Genomic DNA, 17840 nt, shown 5'->3' with positions numbered 1-17840 from the left:
GGCTCCCCCGGCCCGCTCACTCACCTCCGCCATGGCCGTGTGTGCGCGGGAGGCGGTGGCCGCGCCGGGATCCCCGGATGCGGGGCCACGCGCTCATTGGCTGCCGCGCCCGGGAAGGCGGGGGCGCCGGGCGGGGCCGGGGCGGGGCCGGGGCGGGGCCGGGGCGGGGCGCGGGCGGGCGCGTAGTAGGTGCGCGAAGCTGGCTGTGCGGGGCGCGCGGAGCGGGCACGCGGAGGGGGATGCGCGGGGCCGCCGCCGGACGCCGGCCGGGGCCGGGCCGGAGGGGCGGGTGCGGCGGCGAGGACGCTGCTCCCTGACAGCCACACCTGCGCAGGGAGCCCTGTCCGTGTCCTCCTTCCGATGTCCCGGCTGAGTACGACCAGTGCCCCGAGTTGGGGCCGCGGCAACGGGCCGCCCATGCGCAACTGCTGGAGCCAGGGTGGAAGGCTGGGCAGCGTGCTTCTGGAACTTTCTGCACTTTTGCCCCAGCGGGGACCCATCTCTTGTGCCGCAGAGTCGACTGAGGCTGGCGAAAATGTGGCTGCCCGGTGCTCGGAGCCGGTCCCGCAGCAGGGGAGGATCCGAACCCGGGGCTCTTTGGCTCTGAAGCCCCCTGTTTTTAGTTTGTCGACTAAATGTCTGTGGGCAGTGTGCACGTTCCGAACCTGTGCTAGGCACCGGGGGAGACTTTGAACGTGACACCCCGAACATTTTAAATTGCATTTAAACAGTCGCCACATTTTAGATTTCAGACTGACAAGGCCTGTGAGCATCAGGGCAGGAGGCGTAGCAAGAGAGGAAGCGAGGAGGTCAGTGGGGAGGCCATCAGCTGGCAGACAGGTCAGCTGGTGACGAGGGTGGAGGGGGGGACAGAGGTGGACAGTTTGGGAAGGTAGACCCCAGAAGGCCCCCAATGCAGTGAAGGTGGACAGAGTGTGAGGACAGCTCCCAAATTTCTGGCTGGCACAAATGAGTAGGTGGTGTTCCTACCAAGACTGGGGAGGTGGCGAACTCAAGAGCTGTCAGCCAATGGAGTACTGAAAGTTGAGCTCCATCACGCCTGATGCTGGATATAAAAGCATTATCCCAGCTCTCTGAGAATCCCCCTGTCAGGAGAGAGAACCACCCTTGAAAGGTCTGCCCTGCCCTTGACAGTTGCATGAGTCAGTGAGTTCCCTGCTCCTCGTGCTGGAGGTTCAGGCCATTGTGACTGAGAGTCCGCACTGATCCATAGAGCAGTTAGTCATTCATCCATTCACTCACTGAGTCAATCAGTGAACTAAGCACCGGTCCCCTTCAGCCCTCAACTAGGTGCTGGGCTTGCAGGGGTCCAGCGAGCCAGGGAGATGACCAATAGATACAATGAGAGGGGGTGTCTGTGTTACAACCTGGCAGAAACCCAAGAAAAGGGTTTGAGTCAGCCTGGGGTAACCAGAGAAGACTTCTTGGAGAGGGCTTTGACGAGAATCATCAGAGAGATGTGAAGGGGGAGGGGAGGGACCCGGATGAAGAGAAGGACCTTTTCAAGGTCTGGAAGTCTCTCTCCACAGACTGATTATTAGTTACAGTGTAGAAATGAGGTAACATTGACCCAGTGATAAAAAATGAACATCGTAGTGAGGGGCAGAGGGACACCATGTACCTCCCAACCCTGAGGAGGACGCCACATCACTTAATCTGGCCAGGAATGCATAACCTGTATCTATAGTTGAGAAAATGGCAGACAACCCCAAATGAGGAACAAAGAAGGACTGTATTCTTTAGCAATGTTAACGCCATTAGAAACCAGCCTTTCACACAAGACAACTAGCAGTGCAGAGGGAAAGTCTATAAAGAGCATTACTGGGTCAATTGACAAAACTGGAATTCAGATGTGGGTTAGATAAATCTATTACATCAGTGTCGAGTTTACTGAAGTTGAAAACTGGTCTGTGGTTCTGTAAAAACATTACAGTGACATATTTAGGGTTAATATAGAGTGAATGTTTGTGTCCCCCCAGCATTCATATATTGAAATCTAGTCCCCAATATGATGGTATTTGGTGGTGGGATCTTTAGGAGGTCACGAGGCTGGAACCCACATGAATGGGATGAGCGACCTTATAACAGAGACCCCAGAGAGCACACTTGCCCCTCTGGCCTGTGAGCATGCAGGGGAAAGACAGCCTATGAACCAGGAAGCAGGTCCTCACCAGACACCAAATCTGCTGACACTTTGATCTTGGACTTCCCAGTCTCTGGAACCGTGAAGAAGACATTTCTGTGGTTTATAAACCATCTGGCCTAGGGCATTTTCAATAGAGCAGCCCAAAGGGACTAAGGCAAGGGTAGGTGCCATGATGCATGCAACTTCGGTGGTTCAGAAAAGTGTAATTTGTATCTATAAAACACGCACGGCGGGGAGGGGGAGAGTGAATGATAAAGCAAATGGGGCAAAATGTTAGAAGCTGAATCTGGGAAAGGGTATATGGAGATTTCTTTCTCCTATAAACCTGAATGGTTTTCATAATAAAAAATTAAAGAAATGAAGCTAAGAACATAAAAAGCCGTGTCCTTAGCCAAGTCTTAAAGGAGGGAAAAGAGAGGCGAGGAGGGCACCCCGGCAGTGGGGACAGCAAAGGCAGAGGCCCGGAAGCCTGAGTGGGTGTGGGCCCCTGTGCCCACGCAGTCAGCCTCTCCTGGATCTCATCCGCCCAAGCTTGATAGGGAGTGTGCAGCACCCATGGGCTGATGGGGGCTAGTGACAAAGCTCTCGGGCCCCTTAGGGACTGGGGCCTGGGCCACCCCATCACCAGCTCAGCCTCTGAGACCAGCGAGAGAGCAATGGAGGGTGTGTGCTGGAGATGGGGGGTGACAAGTTTCAGCCGCAGCTCAACGTGGTTCTGGAGGTTGTAGTTCACCCCACTAATCTTTTTCTTGCAAGTTTTCCCTCAGAAAAAGAGGCCTAGGGCGCCTGGGTGGCTCAGTTGGTTAAGCGACTGCCTTCGGCTCAGGTCATGATCCTGGAGTCCCAGGATCGAGTCCCGCAATCGGGCTCCCTGCTCAGCGGGGAGTCTGCTTCTCCCTCTGACCCTCCCCCCTCTCATGCTCTCTATCTCATTCTCTCTCTCAAATAAATAAATAAAATCTTTAAAAAAAAAAAAAAAGAAAAAGAGGCCTAACAATCCTGGGTGAAATGTTTCCAGAACATACTACATGGAGCTGAGCAGTTCCGGGTGGACTGTGGTGGATACACCATCCAAGCTCCCCAAATATATGGAAGCAGCATTTCTTCCGGCTGCTGGGGGTGATGGTGGCTGATGGCTCTAAGCTGAGTGTTTCCCAGGCCCTGCCTTCAGCCAGAGGGAGTCCCCCCTCCTTCACGGAGGCTGCCCACATCCAGGCACTTGTCCATGCAGATGCATAAAGCCATCACCTGTGGCCAACAGGGGACAACTCCGAAGCTCCAGAGGCCCCTGTAGGGTCAGCTGAGACTGTCATCACTGAGGCCCGCTGTCCCTCTGTCCAGCCCTTCTTCCTTCACTGCCTGGCAGGTACCGGCCCCAGACACTCTCCTGTCCCTAATCTCGGTCTCAAAATCTGCTTCCTGAGGGCATAACCTCGGACACAGACGCGTCGTAGTTTGGAAGATTTACAGAACAAACAAAAGAAGTCAGGTAATTTTAAAGTGCAGCATAAAGATGGCGGAGAACTAAGCCCGAATGTTGTCCCAAGATGTCAACAGGCCAAACTCGGCGGACTCTCTGGACGGATGACAGGGCGAATCCCACCCAAGTGCTGTAAAGTAGGGACAAGCTGAACGAAGCCAAAGACAATCGGTCACTTGGCACGGTCTTCCACCAGTGTAGACCCTCCCAGTTTACCAGTGTCCTAGAAAACTCCAAACTGTGGGGACAGAGAACAGAGGAGTGGGGACGGGGGAACTGGGTGACAGCAGAGCAGCACCGGCGAATTTGGGGGGCAGATGAAACTGCTGTCTCTTCAACTGTGGGCTGTGCCGTGTGTCCGTGTCGATGCTCATGAAACCATACCTTAAAAAGTAAAAATCCTGCTGTCTGTACTTTCTATCTCAATAAAGCTGGGCGCAAACCCCGGTTGTTATGGGCAATACACGTGACTCTTCATTAGCGCTTTAAATCTCAAGATAAGAATTTAAACCGAGGTAGTGAAGCTTTATTTTGTGAAGACATCTTAGTGTGAAGCCCGTGTGTTAATAAGAACACTGAATACGAGGCGGTCTTTGACAAGAGATTGTGCACGTCATTTTGGATATTCAACTGGTTTAAAGCTCTTGAGGTGCCCAGCTGGCTCAGTCGGAAGAGCGTGCAACTCTTGATCTTGGGTTGTGCGTTCCAGCCCCATTCTGAGTGTGGAGGTGACTTAAAAATGAATCTTCAAAAACAAGAAACAAAAATAACTTCTGGAGCTCTTGTTCTGTCTTGTTTCCAAGGTTCCCAAGGTTGGCAATCCCACCACCCGCGTTGTCTGGTGGGCAGCCAGGTACACTGCAACCTCAGCAGCTTCCTCCTCCGCCTAGTGTGAGGAGTCAGTCTTTAGGATCGCTCATCCGTACTAGCCTCCTCTTGCTAATATAACAAATTTCCACAAAATCGCCTCAGTGTCCACCTCCGTAAATGGGTGCAATTACAGCCCCCCTTCACTGGGTCACTGTAAAGATCAAGACGTTATGCAACAGGCATCAGCTGGTTTTATTATGGAGGCCACTGAGTTTGAGGTGCGTGGAGACGCCCAGGATGTTGTTGGATAAGCAAGTGTGGGCATAGGAGATTCAGAAGGAAAGTTCTGGAGTTGAGGGAGGCAGAAGCCGGGCATCTGAGAAGCGGGAAAGGGCAGGAGAGAGGGATTTGGAAAATAACAGGGCCATACACATCGCAGGTTGGATGCAAACATAAATATTATTATTTTCCTCCTCTTCCTCCATTTGGCCATCCAGCCTGCCCTCCCGCCTTCAGGCCAAAACACTCAGAGCCGACCACACACAGGGTTAGGATGCACTTGGGTGTTTACTGGGAATGGGATCTCAGAGGGCAGTCCTGGGTCGCTCATACTTTTTTGGTGATGTTCTTGGGGGTGGCGAGCTCATACAAGCGAGGGGATGCCCGAGCCACCAGGGACGCTGGGGAAATATGGTAGGGGTCGTAGCCCTCGTTGAGGTCCTTGCGCACTTTGGGCTTGGCCAGGGAGATGATCCGGGGACTGGCCACTGCCTTCTTGGTGACGTCCAGCACCTCCCAGCGTGGATCTCGGTCAGGAACACACTGGTTCGACTGGGCCTTGGGCACTGGAGAGGGCAGGAGAGGGGGACCGCGTCAGGCACTGGGGTCTCAGACGCACGGCTGCTCAGGTCTGTGGAGGTCAAAGCTCCCAAGTTCAATGGGCTGCCCATCGACAGGAGAACGGAGATACACAACATGGCCTCTCCACTCGCTGGAATATCACTCACCTGCGAACAGGAGCCAGGCGCCCACACGCGCGGCCCCGGGGACGGACCCTGAGCCCACAACGCTCAGGGAGGGAACCAGACACGGAAGGCCACACGGGGTGTGAGTCCACGTGGGTGACACGTCCAGATCAGGCTCGTCCACGGACGGGAAGGGGGCTCATGGGGGCCGGCGGCTGGGGCGAGGGTGACAAGGAATGATAACTAATGGAGAATGGAGATGGGGTTTCTCTTTAGGGAGATGAAAATTCTAAAATTGATTGTGGTGATGGGTGCACAACCCTGTGAATGTACTGAAAACTATTAAATTGTGCACTTTATTTTTTTATTGCGGTATCCTCTACACTTTAAAAGGGTGAATTGTAAAGAAAACTATTTCAAATGGCCACGGGTCCCAGACAGGGAACACAGGGGCCAGCCTAGTGGCCAAGGGGGGTGGGGGCTCTGACCGGCCCCTTCCCCTAGTCCCCTCCCTGCTCGAGTGCTACAGTGGGGAGGGGGCGAGCGGACAGGCATGGGAGGCATCTCCTCTCCCTGGCTGGTACTGCGTGCCCGGTCAGCGGACCAAGGGGCAACTCCCCGGCGTAGGACCCCTTCGGAACTCGGCACCAGCTTCTTGGCTGAGGCTGTCCTGGCTCCTCTGGGCTCTGGCTTTCCATACTGGGTGGCATGGCTCCCACCAGCCATGTGTGACTAGAGTGCTTGATATGGGCTGGCGTTTTATTTAATTCAATTGTAGTGAAGTTGATTAACTCATTTAGATCAACCGATTGATTGGTTTTAATGGCATTGGAATAGCGGCACAGGGCCAGTGGCTGCTGTTGGGGACTGACCACTCTTGGGAGCAGAGGCCTGTGGCTCAGCCAGGCTCCTTCTTCTCACCTCCTGGTACCCCCAGGCCTCTCATGCTGGTCTGCTCCTCCTCCCCTGCCCCCACCACCCCCTCCTGCAGCACATGGCCTGTCAGGGGACTAGAAGAGGGGTGGTCACCAGTGGTCACTGCCTTAGCCTTCGTCTCTGGGAGCTTCAGGACCCTGGGGTCCTGGAGGGATGCTCCAGTCTTCTTCCCAAGCCCCCTTTGCCCAGAGCCTCTGGGCAAATGAAAAAGGGTTGACCCCTTCTCAGCAGGTAAGCCCTCAGTGGAGAGACCCTGGGGAAAGGGAACAGGGTCCCTCGCATCAGGCAGGCACCCGTCCACGCGGGGCCTGGGGGAGGAAGCCATTGGGGCTGGACAGAGCTGTGGGGTGTGTGTGTGACGTGCCCAAAGGGAAGGGGCCAAGCAGAAGGGGGGCCCCAAGGAGGACCATGCCCAGGCCCCGGCTTCTCTGAACTCCTCTGAGAATTCAGAAGCACTCCTACCATTGTGACATCCGGGCTTTAAAACTGTCAATGACAGGGCATCTGGGGGGCGCGGTCCATTAAGCTTCCGACTCTTGGTTGAGGTTTGGGTTGTGATCTCAGGGTCGTGAGACCGAGCCCTGTGTCGGGCTCCACGCTCAGAGCAGAGTCTGTTTGGGATTCTCTCCCTCAAATAAATTAATTAAAAACAAAACTCTGCCAGTGAAAACTTGACAGTGACATGGTGACAGTCCCCTACCACACAACACACTGGACAAACACAGAGCAGCGAGCGGCCGAGGAACCTTCCCGTGCCTGCACAGCCCCACGTGGGTCGCTTCTCTCCGACGGTGCCAGTCATGGCCACGGCGGGGGGGGCGCGAGTCTGCTGTGAACAAGACAACCTCAGGCCGCCCTGAAGAGCACAGTTCACGCGTGTCTATTCGTGGGCACGTCTGCAGCACGGATGCGTGTACACACAACTGCCCGCGTGTCTGTACGTGTGTGAGAGAGAGAGGGAGACACGATGGCCCAGGGCATTCACACACATGTGCTCACGTGCTTCCTTGCACTTAGCTGTCCGTGTAAGGAATATTAAGGGAACAGATAAATGAATGAATAAACAGAAGATCCCATAAGCTCAGTTAAAAGAAGAGAGGCAGACTGGGAAGAGATTATTTTGCATTGTGCTCAACAAAGGAGTAGCGATTGTCTTATATAAAGAGCGGCTCTCAGTCAATAACCGAAAAAAAAAAGGGAATGGGAAACCTGGAGGACGATAGAACAGAGTGAGCCAAAACGGCCAATCAAACTCTCTGGTGATTAAGTGCCTCTGACATTTTGGGCCCGCGTGTAACAGACACACACAACAAACAGACAGAGAAATACACTCTGAGGCACATTACCTGGTGGCAGGTGCTGTGGGGAAAGAGCAAGAGCAGTGACAGGGGCTCACAGGTGCCCAGAGGCGGGCACAGCTTGTGGAATGAAATAGGGCACTGAGGGGCCTCAGCAAGGGGGCAAAGGAGAGAGCTGGTGTCTGGAGAGTGCATTCCAGGACATGGGAAGGGCCAGTGGGGAGGCCCAAGCAGAATGGAGGCAGGTCAAGGTAGCCAGGGGACAGACCACAGGTCCCGGGCCCACGCGAGAGAGGCGGGAGCCCTGGGAGGGTCATGAGCAGGGAAGGCAAGTCTGAGTTGTGTCCAGCAAGATGCCTCTGACAGCCACATGGAGACAGGTGAGGGTGGTGCCAGGATCAGGGCAGAGGCTACAGCTCTGGTCCAGGGACTGATGATGGGCCTCAGACGGGGTGCGTGGGCAGGGGACGCGGGGCAGCTATAGGTGTGCTCAGAAGGCACGGCCCACAGGGGTCCTCTGTGCCTTGGACGTGGAGGGCGCGACAGGAATGCCAGGCCGGGAGAGCATCTGGACGGGTGCTCACTGGCACGCATAGACATGCGGCCCCACGACTTTGTGGATCTGTGTGTGTACCGTGTGTGCATACCCAGAAGGAAACACACTGAACTGCCTTATCTCCTTCCTTATGCCCTTCCGCACTGTCCAATTCTCTACAATTTGTGTGCGTTACTTTCATCATTTCTCATTCGTTTTAAAGGAAAGGGGAAGAATCAGGTCACTGCCATTTTAAAGCTGCCCTCGGACCTCAGCTTGGCTCTGGGGTTGGTGCCTAGGCCCACACCCCGCCTTGCTCTCCTGTACCCACGTGCCCTTGCCAGGAGATGCACCCAGGCCACAGCCCCTTCTCAGTTCTGCTCCTGGGGAATGGCCCCCTCTGCCAGCTCCCAGGAGAGCTTGAGTGAGCCATGCTATGAATGGTGCACAGGTGTTTGGACAACTGGTCTGCAGTTTTGGGAGAAGACGAAGGAAGAGAGAAGTTTGAATCTGGAAGAAGCAGACCTGGAGCCCAGGTCTTTTGACTGTACCCCACCCCACGGCCTGTGGCCAGTGCCACGCCCCAGCAGAACTACTTACTGGCCAAGTGAAGGAGGCGATTGTAGTCTGACATGTGCGGCTTGGGTTTGGGCATGGGGTCCCACTCTTCCAACAGGGTGGCTGGGGACCTGGGCTTTGCCAGCTGTAGGATCCTTGGGCTGGGGATGGCCATCTGGGCTGCCCTGGATACCTGGGACACCTGGAAACAATTACAGGGAAAGAGTACAACGGTCCATGATTCATCACAGGCCCCTGGATCAGAAAGACCCCATAAGCAACAGTAAGAGACACAGGACTCACTGGGAAGAAGTTAGTTTGCAATGAGTTCAGCAAAGGATTAGTAGTTATCATATATAAAGAGTTCTTCTAAATCAATAACCCAATAACCAATAGGGGCCTGGGCTAATCATATAGGAGAGTAAACCTAAAAGATCGATAATCCTCTGTTGACCAGGGAAATATAAATTAAAACAACAAGCTATCACTCCATGCCAACAAATTTGGCAAAAATGAAAAAGTCTGAAAAAATTATCAAGCCCTAGCAAGAACATGGGAGGAGAGAAAATCCTCATGCATGGCTGGTAGGAGAGTAAATTAGTACAAACACTTTGGAAAGCATTTGTCCTTCTCAAGTTGAACATGTGGACACTTGAAGACCATCATATAGAGAAATCCCCTGCCCTGGAGCACAAGGAAATGAAGGCAGTGATAGTCACTGTAGCTCGAATATCATGGCAAACACTTGGAAGCAACCAGGTTGTCCGTCAGTCGGAGGCTGGGTAAATCAATTACAGTATATTCCTATGGTAGGATGCAATCCAGTCAGTAAAATACTGGTTCTCTATATATCATATGCCATGTTTGAGAAAACAAATATTGAGGGGAAAGCAAGAAAGTTAACACACCATGTATGTGTATTAAAAACACAAAATGCTATGATTACAGTTGATGTGTCTAGATACTAATAAAGTTTAAAATGATGGCAATGAGGCAGAGCTGCTGTGATGGGGACCCGGTTGCCAGAGGCCTGACAGACATTTCACTGAGAAACTTGACCCACTTGCTCCGTAGATAACTTCTTAGCGTTTTCCAGAGAATCCAGGCACTACCAAAATTGTCTGCTTTGATACTTATGCCAGCCTACTCAAAGGCAGCACCTAGATGGACCTCTGTTAGCCGACTGCTAATCATTGTCTCCCTACCCCCAAAAAATGCACTCAAGACCCACTCTTCCCAGGCTGCCCGCTCTTTAGCATATGTCCTGTCCAGCTTCTTTCCTTGACCTGCCTGCCCTCCAGCTGGCTCCCACACGTGTGCAAACAGTCTGCCTGCAGATGAATCAGAGTGGGCAAAATAACGTTCTGAACGTCTGGAACGGTGACAAGGGGAAGATGAGCTGGCCATTCCTGATACCTCTGGAGAGGGAAGGAGGAAGCCAGGGTAATTGTTGAAATGTTTTATTCCTTAAAGAGGAGGAGTAGGTCTGAATAAACTTGTGGAAATGTTGTGGTTGGTGCCGGTGTATTTGCAATGTTTCGTGTCATAGGAAAGCTCTCCATACAGTAGTTTTAACAGGAGCCTTCTTGGAAGCAGAGGTTGGTTGAAATGACCTCCCGGGGTCAGTCGGAAATTTGAGTCTGTTTCCTCTTAAAAGTGTCTTCCCTAAAAATCACAGGCGCTACTCTTGTCAGAGACATCTTGGTGTTTATAATTTATGTCCCACTCAACCCTCCATTTCCTCCTTCCTTCTCCTCCCTTCCTCTCCCCTCCTCCTTTCTTTCCCCATGACTGACACAACTCAGGCCTGACTGCTGGGTGGGGAATGAGCCTGATGTCAGTCCTGCCTGGAGGGGTGGGCAGGCAGGTAAACATTCACCTGTCCATGTCTCAGACTAATATTAGTTGCCACTCTGTGCCTTGCATAGGGTAATACGAGCTTAGGAATATTGCCACTAAAAGCAAGAAAGACGTGGTCCCCGTCCTCGGTTGCTCCCAGTCTGGTGGAAGAATCAACAGTCCATCCAGAAACTGTGCTAGGGGCTGGGAAGGAGCAAAGGAGTGTGCAGGGATATTGGAGGTGGGACTCCCACCAGACTGGCTGGGAACGGGAGGGTCGGGCAAAGGAGAGGAGGGTTCTTGAGTACAAAGGGGCTAGATAGAGAGGGGAGAGGTGTTCCAGGTAGCAGGACCTGCGTGGGCAAAGACCTGGAGGCTCATCGAAGGTCCTGCATGTAGCCCAACAAAGCAGGTATATGAAGAAGGAGAGGTCAGGAAGAGCCAAGTCTTGCTTAGCCTTCAGTTCTTAGCTTGGGAATCTGGACTTTCCCAGGGACTGGGAACCATGGAAGGGTTTGGCACACAGAAGGAAAGAGGCATCAGGGCAGGCTTGAACTGGCAAAGGCAAGGCAGGCAGCCCGGAAAACAACAGGTGAATCTCAGGTAAGAGGTGGGACAGGTCGAGAGGACAGCGCCCTCCTTTGGATCCCAATTCAACCAAAGTGGCCATAAAACCCTTTTGGGGGGGATCGACTGGGAAAAGTGAATACAGACTGGGTATTTGGATATTAAGGTGTTACTGTTAAATTTTTTAGTGTGATCATTGTTATTATGGATGTCAGTTAGAAATGCATACTGAAGTAGAAGAGAAATGGTGTGATGTCTGGATTTACTTTAAAAATTTTTTTTGAAGTGGGGGTTCTGGAAAACAATCATGTGAAAATCCCCATCAACATATTTAGTGCAGATTAAAACCACAGTGAGATGCCAGCTTCACAGCAGCTTTATTTGTAAGAGCCAAAAACTGGAAACAACTCAAATGTCCTTCAGGGGCTGACTGGTCTACCCACGTGATGAAACATGACCCAGTGCTCAAAAGGCAAGAACTCTTGAGATGCTCGAGAATCTCAGACACATTAGCTGAGCTGCGAGAGCTCTATCCCGTCATGCGGCACTCAGGAGAAGGGAAAATTGTGGGAATGGGGGACAGGACGCAGTTGCCAGAGGCCATGTTGGGCCTGAGTGGGGAACTGAACTAACTATGTCGTGACCTCTGAAACGGGCGGGGAAGGGGGTCCCTGAGCAGGTTCAAGGCAGTGGTGAGAGGAAAGCCCAGCTCCGTCCTGAGCAGACAGACACCGGGGAATCCCGCTGGCTCGACCGAGCAGTGCTGTGCGGACGGCCCCGGAGTGTGTGCTCTCTGACGCGGGCCCCCGGGGAGAGCCAGAGCACAGCAAGGCACCTACCTCAGACATGTTTATGCTCCAAATGTTATTCCGGACCCTCGGGGCGGCCAGTTCCCTCAGGCGACTGGAAGCTTGGTATTCCAGGGAAGACCGAGGAACGGGCCAAATGGGGGTGGTCCTAGGGGACATCCGCAGTTGACACAGCAGCTCAGCCAGGGGCGCGGCTCTGTCTTCTGCGCGTGTCATGTCCTCTCAGCCTGTCTCTGAGTTCGGGAATAAGGGACAGCCTGGGACTGTGGAGCGTTTTGAAAACACCTCCAGGAAGGGATTCAGGAAAGAATCCCTAAAAGAGAGGCCCTAAGTGTTCTCAAGGACAGAGCTACCCTCTCCCAAGGTCATCCCAGCTCAGGGTGCAATGGCCATCTTCCGATTCAGTGCTTCCCTGTCCCCCTCTGTGGTGACAGTGGTTCCCAGGGCCTCTCGCCCACACCCCTGTTGGGGCTGGGGTCAGGACTGGACACAAGGGATGAAAGGGTGTGGGCCCGTGTATCCTGAAATCAGATGTCAGGTCTGTCTCTGCCCCAGAAAGAAAGCTACGTTTCATTGATCTGAGGCAGACGGGTTTGTATTTTCACATCTCTGAGGTTGGAAGGCAGCTTATAAATGCTGTCAGCCAAACGTCAGAAGTCCCATGGCTGTCCTCGCTTGCGTGCACTCTGGGGTGGTTGTTGGCACTGAAATGGCCCAGATGAATTATATGCATTCTTGGATCTACAGATGTTAAGTCTAATTGCAGTTTAAGTTATCTTCAGATTACACGATGATTCAGCAATAAAATGGAAAGTTACCATCACAAAGACAGGCAATAAAAACAGTGTGGGGAAACTTGTCAACTTGTAAGTCAAAAAGTGATTCAAAAAATTCAGACACAGTTTAGCTAATTCATCTGCTATTATTTTCCTTTTATGTGCATAAAAATAGGTAATTAAAATCTATGTCTAAATAACTCTAAAGATAGCTTTTAACAAGCATGAAAGTTCTAAGTGATAAGAAGGCATTGTGTTAAAAGTTTTACACAAAATAAGGTCTTAGGATTGCTAGCTTTTTTAGGGCCAGCAAAATCCAGAATGGTGATGAGTAACATTTGTTGAGCACTTGCTAGGTCAGGTACTGTGCTAAGTACCTTTCGAGTATGATCCCCACCTCCACTCATCCCACAGGTGGAGAGAGAGCTGTAGCTCATAGGGTCAAGTGCCTGCCCACAGGCATCCAGCTGGGGAGTAGCCCAGCCCAGTCTGAAGTCAGGTCATCTACTCCCTGGACCTGGACTCTCCCCATGCCACATTCTGTTAGGGAAGGGAGAGGTTTTCTGCCAACTCTGCCTTCAGAGTACCTGCTCAGCACTCCTTCCTTTACCTGTTGTTGTTGTAATACTCCGAGTAGAACCTCTTAGGTCGAGCCAGTTCCTCCACTCGGCGGGACACCTCTATGCAAAATCGGAAACAGCCCCCACTGAGAAACCTGCCCACCCTCAGAGGTTTCCTTCTTGCTTAGTGTTCCACTAGCTAGAGTGAGAGGCACAATGTGAGGCACTGAGGGCCTAGAGAGTTGAGCACCAGATACCTTGCAGAGAAGTGACTTTTGCTATCCCCATTCTAGGGACAGTGGTCCCAGGGGCCTGAAGTCCCTTACTCAGGGCACACAGGAGGGGAGCAGCAGGCCTGGAATGGGAGCTCAGGCCCATCAGTTCCTCAACAGAGCTCAGAGTGCCTCCAACAACCCACTGGTCGGGAAAGTGGATTTTGGTCTGCAGTTAGTACACACCTAGGGTTTACAAAAGCTTAGTGTCCACTCTGAGGAAGATTCTAAAACCCCCAAGAGAGAACCTGCCCTATTACTTCTCTCCAGTAAGAGATTTCTTGAAATAGTTTATTTGAAGGGATCCACTGCTCTCAAAAAGTGTAGAAACCATTGCAGAAGGGAAGGCAAAGAGTCTTTTAATAAATTTAATACTAACCCCCATTTTGGCTGTAGTGCAAATTGGGATTTCCCCTGGAGAGTTTGCCCCACACCCCTCACCCCAGGACCAGCCTCCAGCGTTTCTGGCTCCTCCAGAGACAGAGGCCAGAGATGAGATACCTGGGAGATGGGGGTTGGGGGAGCAGCAATAGGGAATTCTGGTGAGGTTGGGGCTAGGGGAGACCCCAGTTGGATCTCCTCGGTTGGATCTGGGGCACAGGTTGGAGTAGAATGGGGGTGACCCAGCATGAGAGCTGGGACAAGGGCCACCTCCGGCCCACCCCTGAGCTAGGTGACCCCTGATGGAGAAGTGGAGGTGGTGGGTGGGCTCCACCTACCTGGCACTGTGATGGTGAGGGTGGTGTCTTCGAGAAACCTCTCTGTCCAGTACACAGAAGGCCTGGAATACACCGAGGCATGGCTCAGGGTCAAGGAAGCTGGGACACAGGCTTCCTGTGCCCTGCTCTGAAACAGAACTCAGGGCACCTTACAAACAGATATGTACAGGAGGGAGACAGTGAGGCATGTGGGGAACTGTAGATGCTTTTGAGCAGGGCTGATGTTCAGAGAAGGGAGAGCTGGAAAAAAAAAAAAAAGGCACAGCTAAGAGCAGGACCCAGGGCCCTATCACGGGAGCAGACCCACTTCTCAGCTGGGTGGACTGGCGTCCAGAGCACCAGGGTGGAGCTGGGAATGGCCCTCGGGGTGAGGAAGCCCCCCATCAGAGGGCCCTTTCTCCCAATCCCTGCCCCTGGTGAGGAGGAGGGATCCCCTGGAGCATGCCCCCCATGGCAGGAGATGGAGGGGCACCCTGGGACTTACCAGTAGACACAGAACTGCAACTTCCTCTTGCACCGGGACACCCAGGCATAGCCCTTACAGCAGCACTCCATCCTGCGATGAGATAGGCCCTAGCCCCCGACTGCTCTGTGGCTGCATTTGCTCAAAGGCCTCACTGTCCTTACTGGTACCCGGAAGCCACCCCAGTCCCATCTCTGGAACCCTGACTTCTAGCCTCCCTCTGTACCTGCCCCCCTGGTGTCATCACATGGGTGAGAGATGGGACGAGGGAGCCAGGAAGCCGGGGGGCGGTGGGGGGGAGCAGGGCAGACCCCCAGGAGCTGCCCTCCTCCTCGTGGACCCCACCCCTGCCTCCAGCAGCACACCTTCCTCCTCCTCCTCCTCCTCCTCCTCATGGACCCCACCCCTGCCTCCAGCGACACACCTACCTCCTCCTCCTCCTCCTCCTCGTGGACCCCACCCCTGCCTCCAGCAGCACACCTACCTCCTCCTCCTCCTCCTCCTCCTCCTCCTCCTCCTCGTGGACCCCACCCTTGCCTCCAGCAGCACACCTTCCTCCTCTCCTCCTCCTCCTCCTCCTCGTGGACCCCACCCCTGCCTCCAGCAGCACACCTTCCTCCTCCTCCTCCTCCTCCTCGTGGACCCCACCCCTGCCTCCAGGGCACACCTTCCTCCTCCTCCTCCTACTCCTCTTGGACCCCACCCCTGCCTCCAGGGCACACCTTGCTCCTCCTCCTCCTCCTCGTGGACCCCACCCTTGCCTCCAGCAGCACACCTTCCTCGTCCTCCTCCTCCTCCTCCTCCTCGTGGACCCCACCCCTGCCTCCAGCGGCACACCTTCCTCCTCCTCCTCATGGACCCCACCCCTGCCTCCAGGGGCACACCTTCCTCCTCCTCGTGGACCCCACCCCTGCCTCCAGGGGCACACCTTCCTCCTCCTCCTCCTCCTCCTCCTCTTGGACCCCACCCCTGCCTCCAGCGGCACACCTTGCTCCTCCTCCTCCTCCTCCTTGTGGACCCCACCCCTGCCTCCAGCAGCACACCTTCCTCTTCCTCCTCCTCCTCCTCCTCCTCCTCAGCCCCACCCCCACCTTCAGCAACTCGGCCCACAGGCCTCACCTGTCTTTCGAGACTTGCCAGTTGGTCTTGGGCTTTGCCAGCTCAAAAATCCTCTTCCTCTTCCTCCCTCTGATGGAGGAGATGCTGGGGAACCTCTGGGTGATGGACAGCCGGCTTTGGGAGAGGTGGGCGGTGAGTGGGTCAGGCCCTGCCCAGCGAGAAGGGGCCTCTCTGGGGCGGTGTCTGGAATCGCAGACCCCTGAGTGGAAGTCCTGGCTCGGAACTGGCCGAGTCACCACTGTGAGGCCCTCTGCAAAGTGGGGAAGACCAGCTCCCGAGGCACCAGACACCTGAGAAGACTAAAGCGGACTAAATCTCATGAGCAGGTTTTAAGTGCCAACTGTGGTCCTGGCCTCCAGAAGCCCAGAGACTAGGAGGAATAGGGTGTCTGGGGCTGAGACACCTGCCTGTTCCCTCTCTGGGTGCCACCCCTGGCCCAAATGCCACCCCCCAGGCCCCTCTCACTGGCCTGCGCTCTTCCCCCCACAGCAGATGTCGCCGGCCACCACCTGCCACACCGTGTGTGTGTGTGTGTGTGTGTGTGTGAGAGACACAAGCTCTGTGAGAGCAGGGGTGGGGGTGGGGGTGGGGGGCGGGGTCCATCTGCAGTGGCAGGGACAAGGGGAGAGGCTCTTCCACCGGAACAGCCGAGCCAGAGTGAACCCAGAGCGTGGACCCAGCACAGGGCAGGCCTGAGGGACGCAGGTTCCAGCAGAGGAGCCGAGCTCGGAGTCCCGCAGGAGAGAGAGCTCCTGTTTCTTTCCAGGACTCCACAACTTGCCACAAATCACTCCCTGCAAACACTCAGCCCGCCAGTTACCCCTTGACCTGGAGTGCGTCGTCCAGGCTGTCTCAAACGCTTCTGGGAGTGTGAGGTCCTTGGAATGGTTTTGGCTTTGAGTTGGGAGGTTCTCCCCATTTCTCTTTCTCTCTGACTGAGGGCCTCCACTCCTGGCTTCCCAACTCTGGCACCCCAACCCTGTCTGTCCAGCTCCCCAGATCAGTGCTTTTGTAAGGTTTCCAATTCTGACCCTCCCCCCCCCCCCCCCCCCCCCCCCCCCCCCCCCGCCCCGGCCTCGATGTGGCTGTGTTTGCCTCAGAGGCCAGTGAGGGGCCGCCCTCCTGTCCCACACCGCACACTTGGGGTGCCGCGGTCCCCAGCAAGGGCACACAGGGCCACCCCGGGGCGGGGGTGGGACCGCTGCTCTCCCCCACTGCCCCCACCCCAGCTGGGCAGGCCCACCTCATCTCAGAGACACCCTCGTCGGCGTCTTTCTCCAGAACCCTGAGGGCCACCTTGGGGTTCCGGGGACTGGGCACTTCTTCCCCAGTCACCTCCTCTGGGAGGGTCTTCCCTTCTTGGTCTTCAAATCTCAGCTTCCCATCATCTGGGTACCCGGTGTCCGTGGTCCGTCGGCTCCCAGACACCATTCCCTGCATGCCCAGGACGCCATAGTCCTGTCCCCTGGGTGGGCTGCCTTCGGCCTCCGAGCTGTGGTGGTTGAGGAGCGAACTTTGCCACTGGTCCCCCATGCACTGGGCCCTCTGCAGTCCTGCAGCTTGGCTCCCCAAACACCCAAGTGTGTCTGTGGTCACCCGGCGACAGGAGAATGGCCTGCCCACATTCTGGGCGCCCACATTCCACTCCCAGCGTGGCCATACGTGCCATCCCCGGACAACTCGGCAGCTCCTCGTGGGGGCCTGCTCACCCACCAGACCTCAGCCCCTTCTCTGTCTTTTCCTGGCTAAGCCAGGACTAGTACCCAGCCCCATCCTACATTTCTTCTTAGTGAGACCCCATCTGTGCTCCGTTCAAGGAGCCAGTCCTGGTGGCTGTACCCTCCCAGCATTGGTTTAGGGGTGAGACCTGAGGGGCAAGCTGCAGGGGGCTTCTGGGAATGGCTTCCTCGCTCTCAAAAGGACACAAGAGGAAGAGAGCCCATCTCTCCTTCTTAGCGGTTTTGGGG

The 17840-nt window shown here is 54.7% G+C and overlaps 2 protein-coding genes across 3 annotated transcripts in view; both read right to left on the bottom strand.

Moving 5' to 3' along the window:
• MIER2 (MIER family member 2) overlaps positions 1-56 on the bottom strand; it is a 23452-nt gene extending 23396 nt beyond the window's left edge. For both annotated transcript variants that reach the window (XM_034996970.1, XM_034996971.1), the window contains exon 1: positions 25-56. In XM_034996970.1, the coding sequence (XP_034852861.1) occupies positions 25-33 (9 nt within the window). In that variant the 5' untranslated portion in view covers positions 34-56. The remainder of the gene's footprint in view (positions 1-24) is intronic.
• A 4985-nt stretch (positions 57-5041) lies between these two features.
• THEG (theg spermatid protein) lies at positions 5042-17406 on the bottom strand. Its single transcript, XM_034998199.1, has 9 exons — positions 17117-17406; positions 15874-15987; positions 14776-14847; positions 14292-14353; positions 13351-13420; positions 11995-12112; positions 8792-8951; positions 5156-5302; positions 5042-5121 (listed from the first exon to the last, which is right to left on the bottom strand). The coding sequence occupies exons 1-9, from the start codon at positions 17404-17406 to the stop codon at positions 5042-5044; spliced, it is 1113 nt and encodes a 370-aa protein (XP_034854090.1).
• Positions 17407-17840: the final 434 nt, after the last annotated feature.

The sequence above is a fragment of the Mirounga leonina genome, unplaced genomic scaffold, assembly GCF_011800145.1.
Source record: "Mirounga leonina isolate KUSES-001 unplaced genomic scaffold, KU_Mleo_1.0 Mir_94, whole genome shotgun sequence".
In the NCBI taxonomy this organism is placed as follows: domain Eukaryota; kingdom Metazoa; phylum Chordata; class Mammalia; order Carnivora; family Phocidae; genus Mirounga; species Mirounga leonina.
This window is presented reverse-complemented; position numbering and strand designations above follow the sequence as displayed.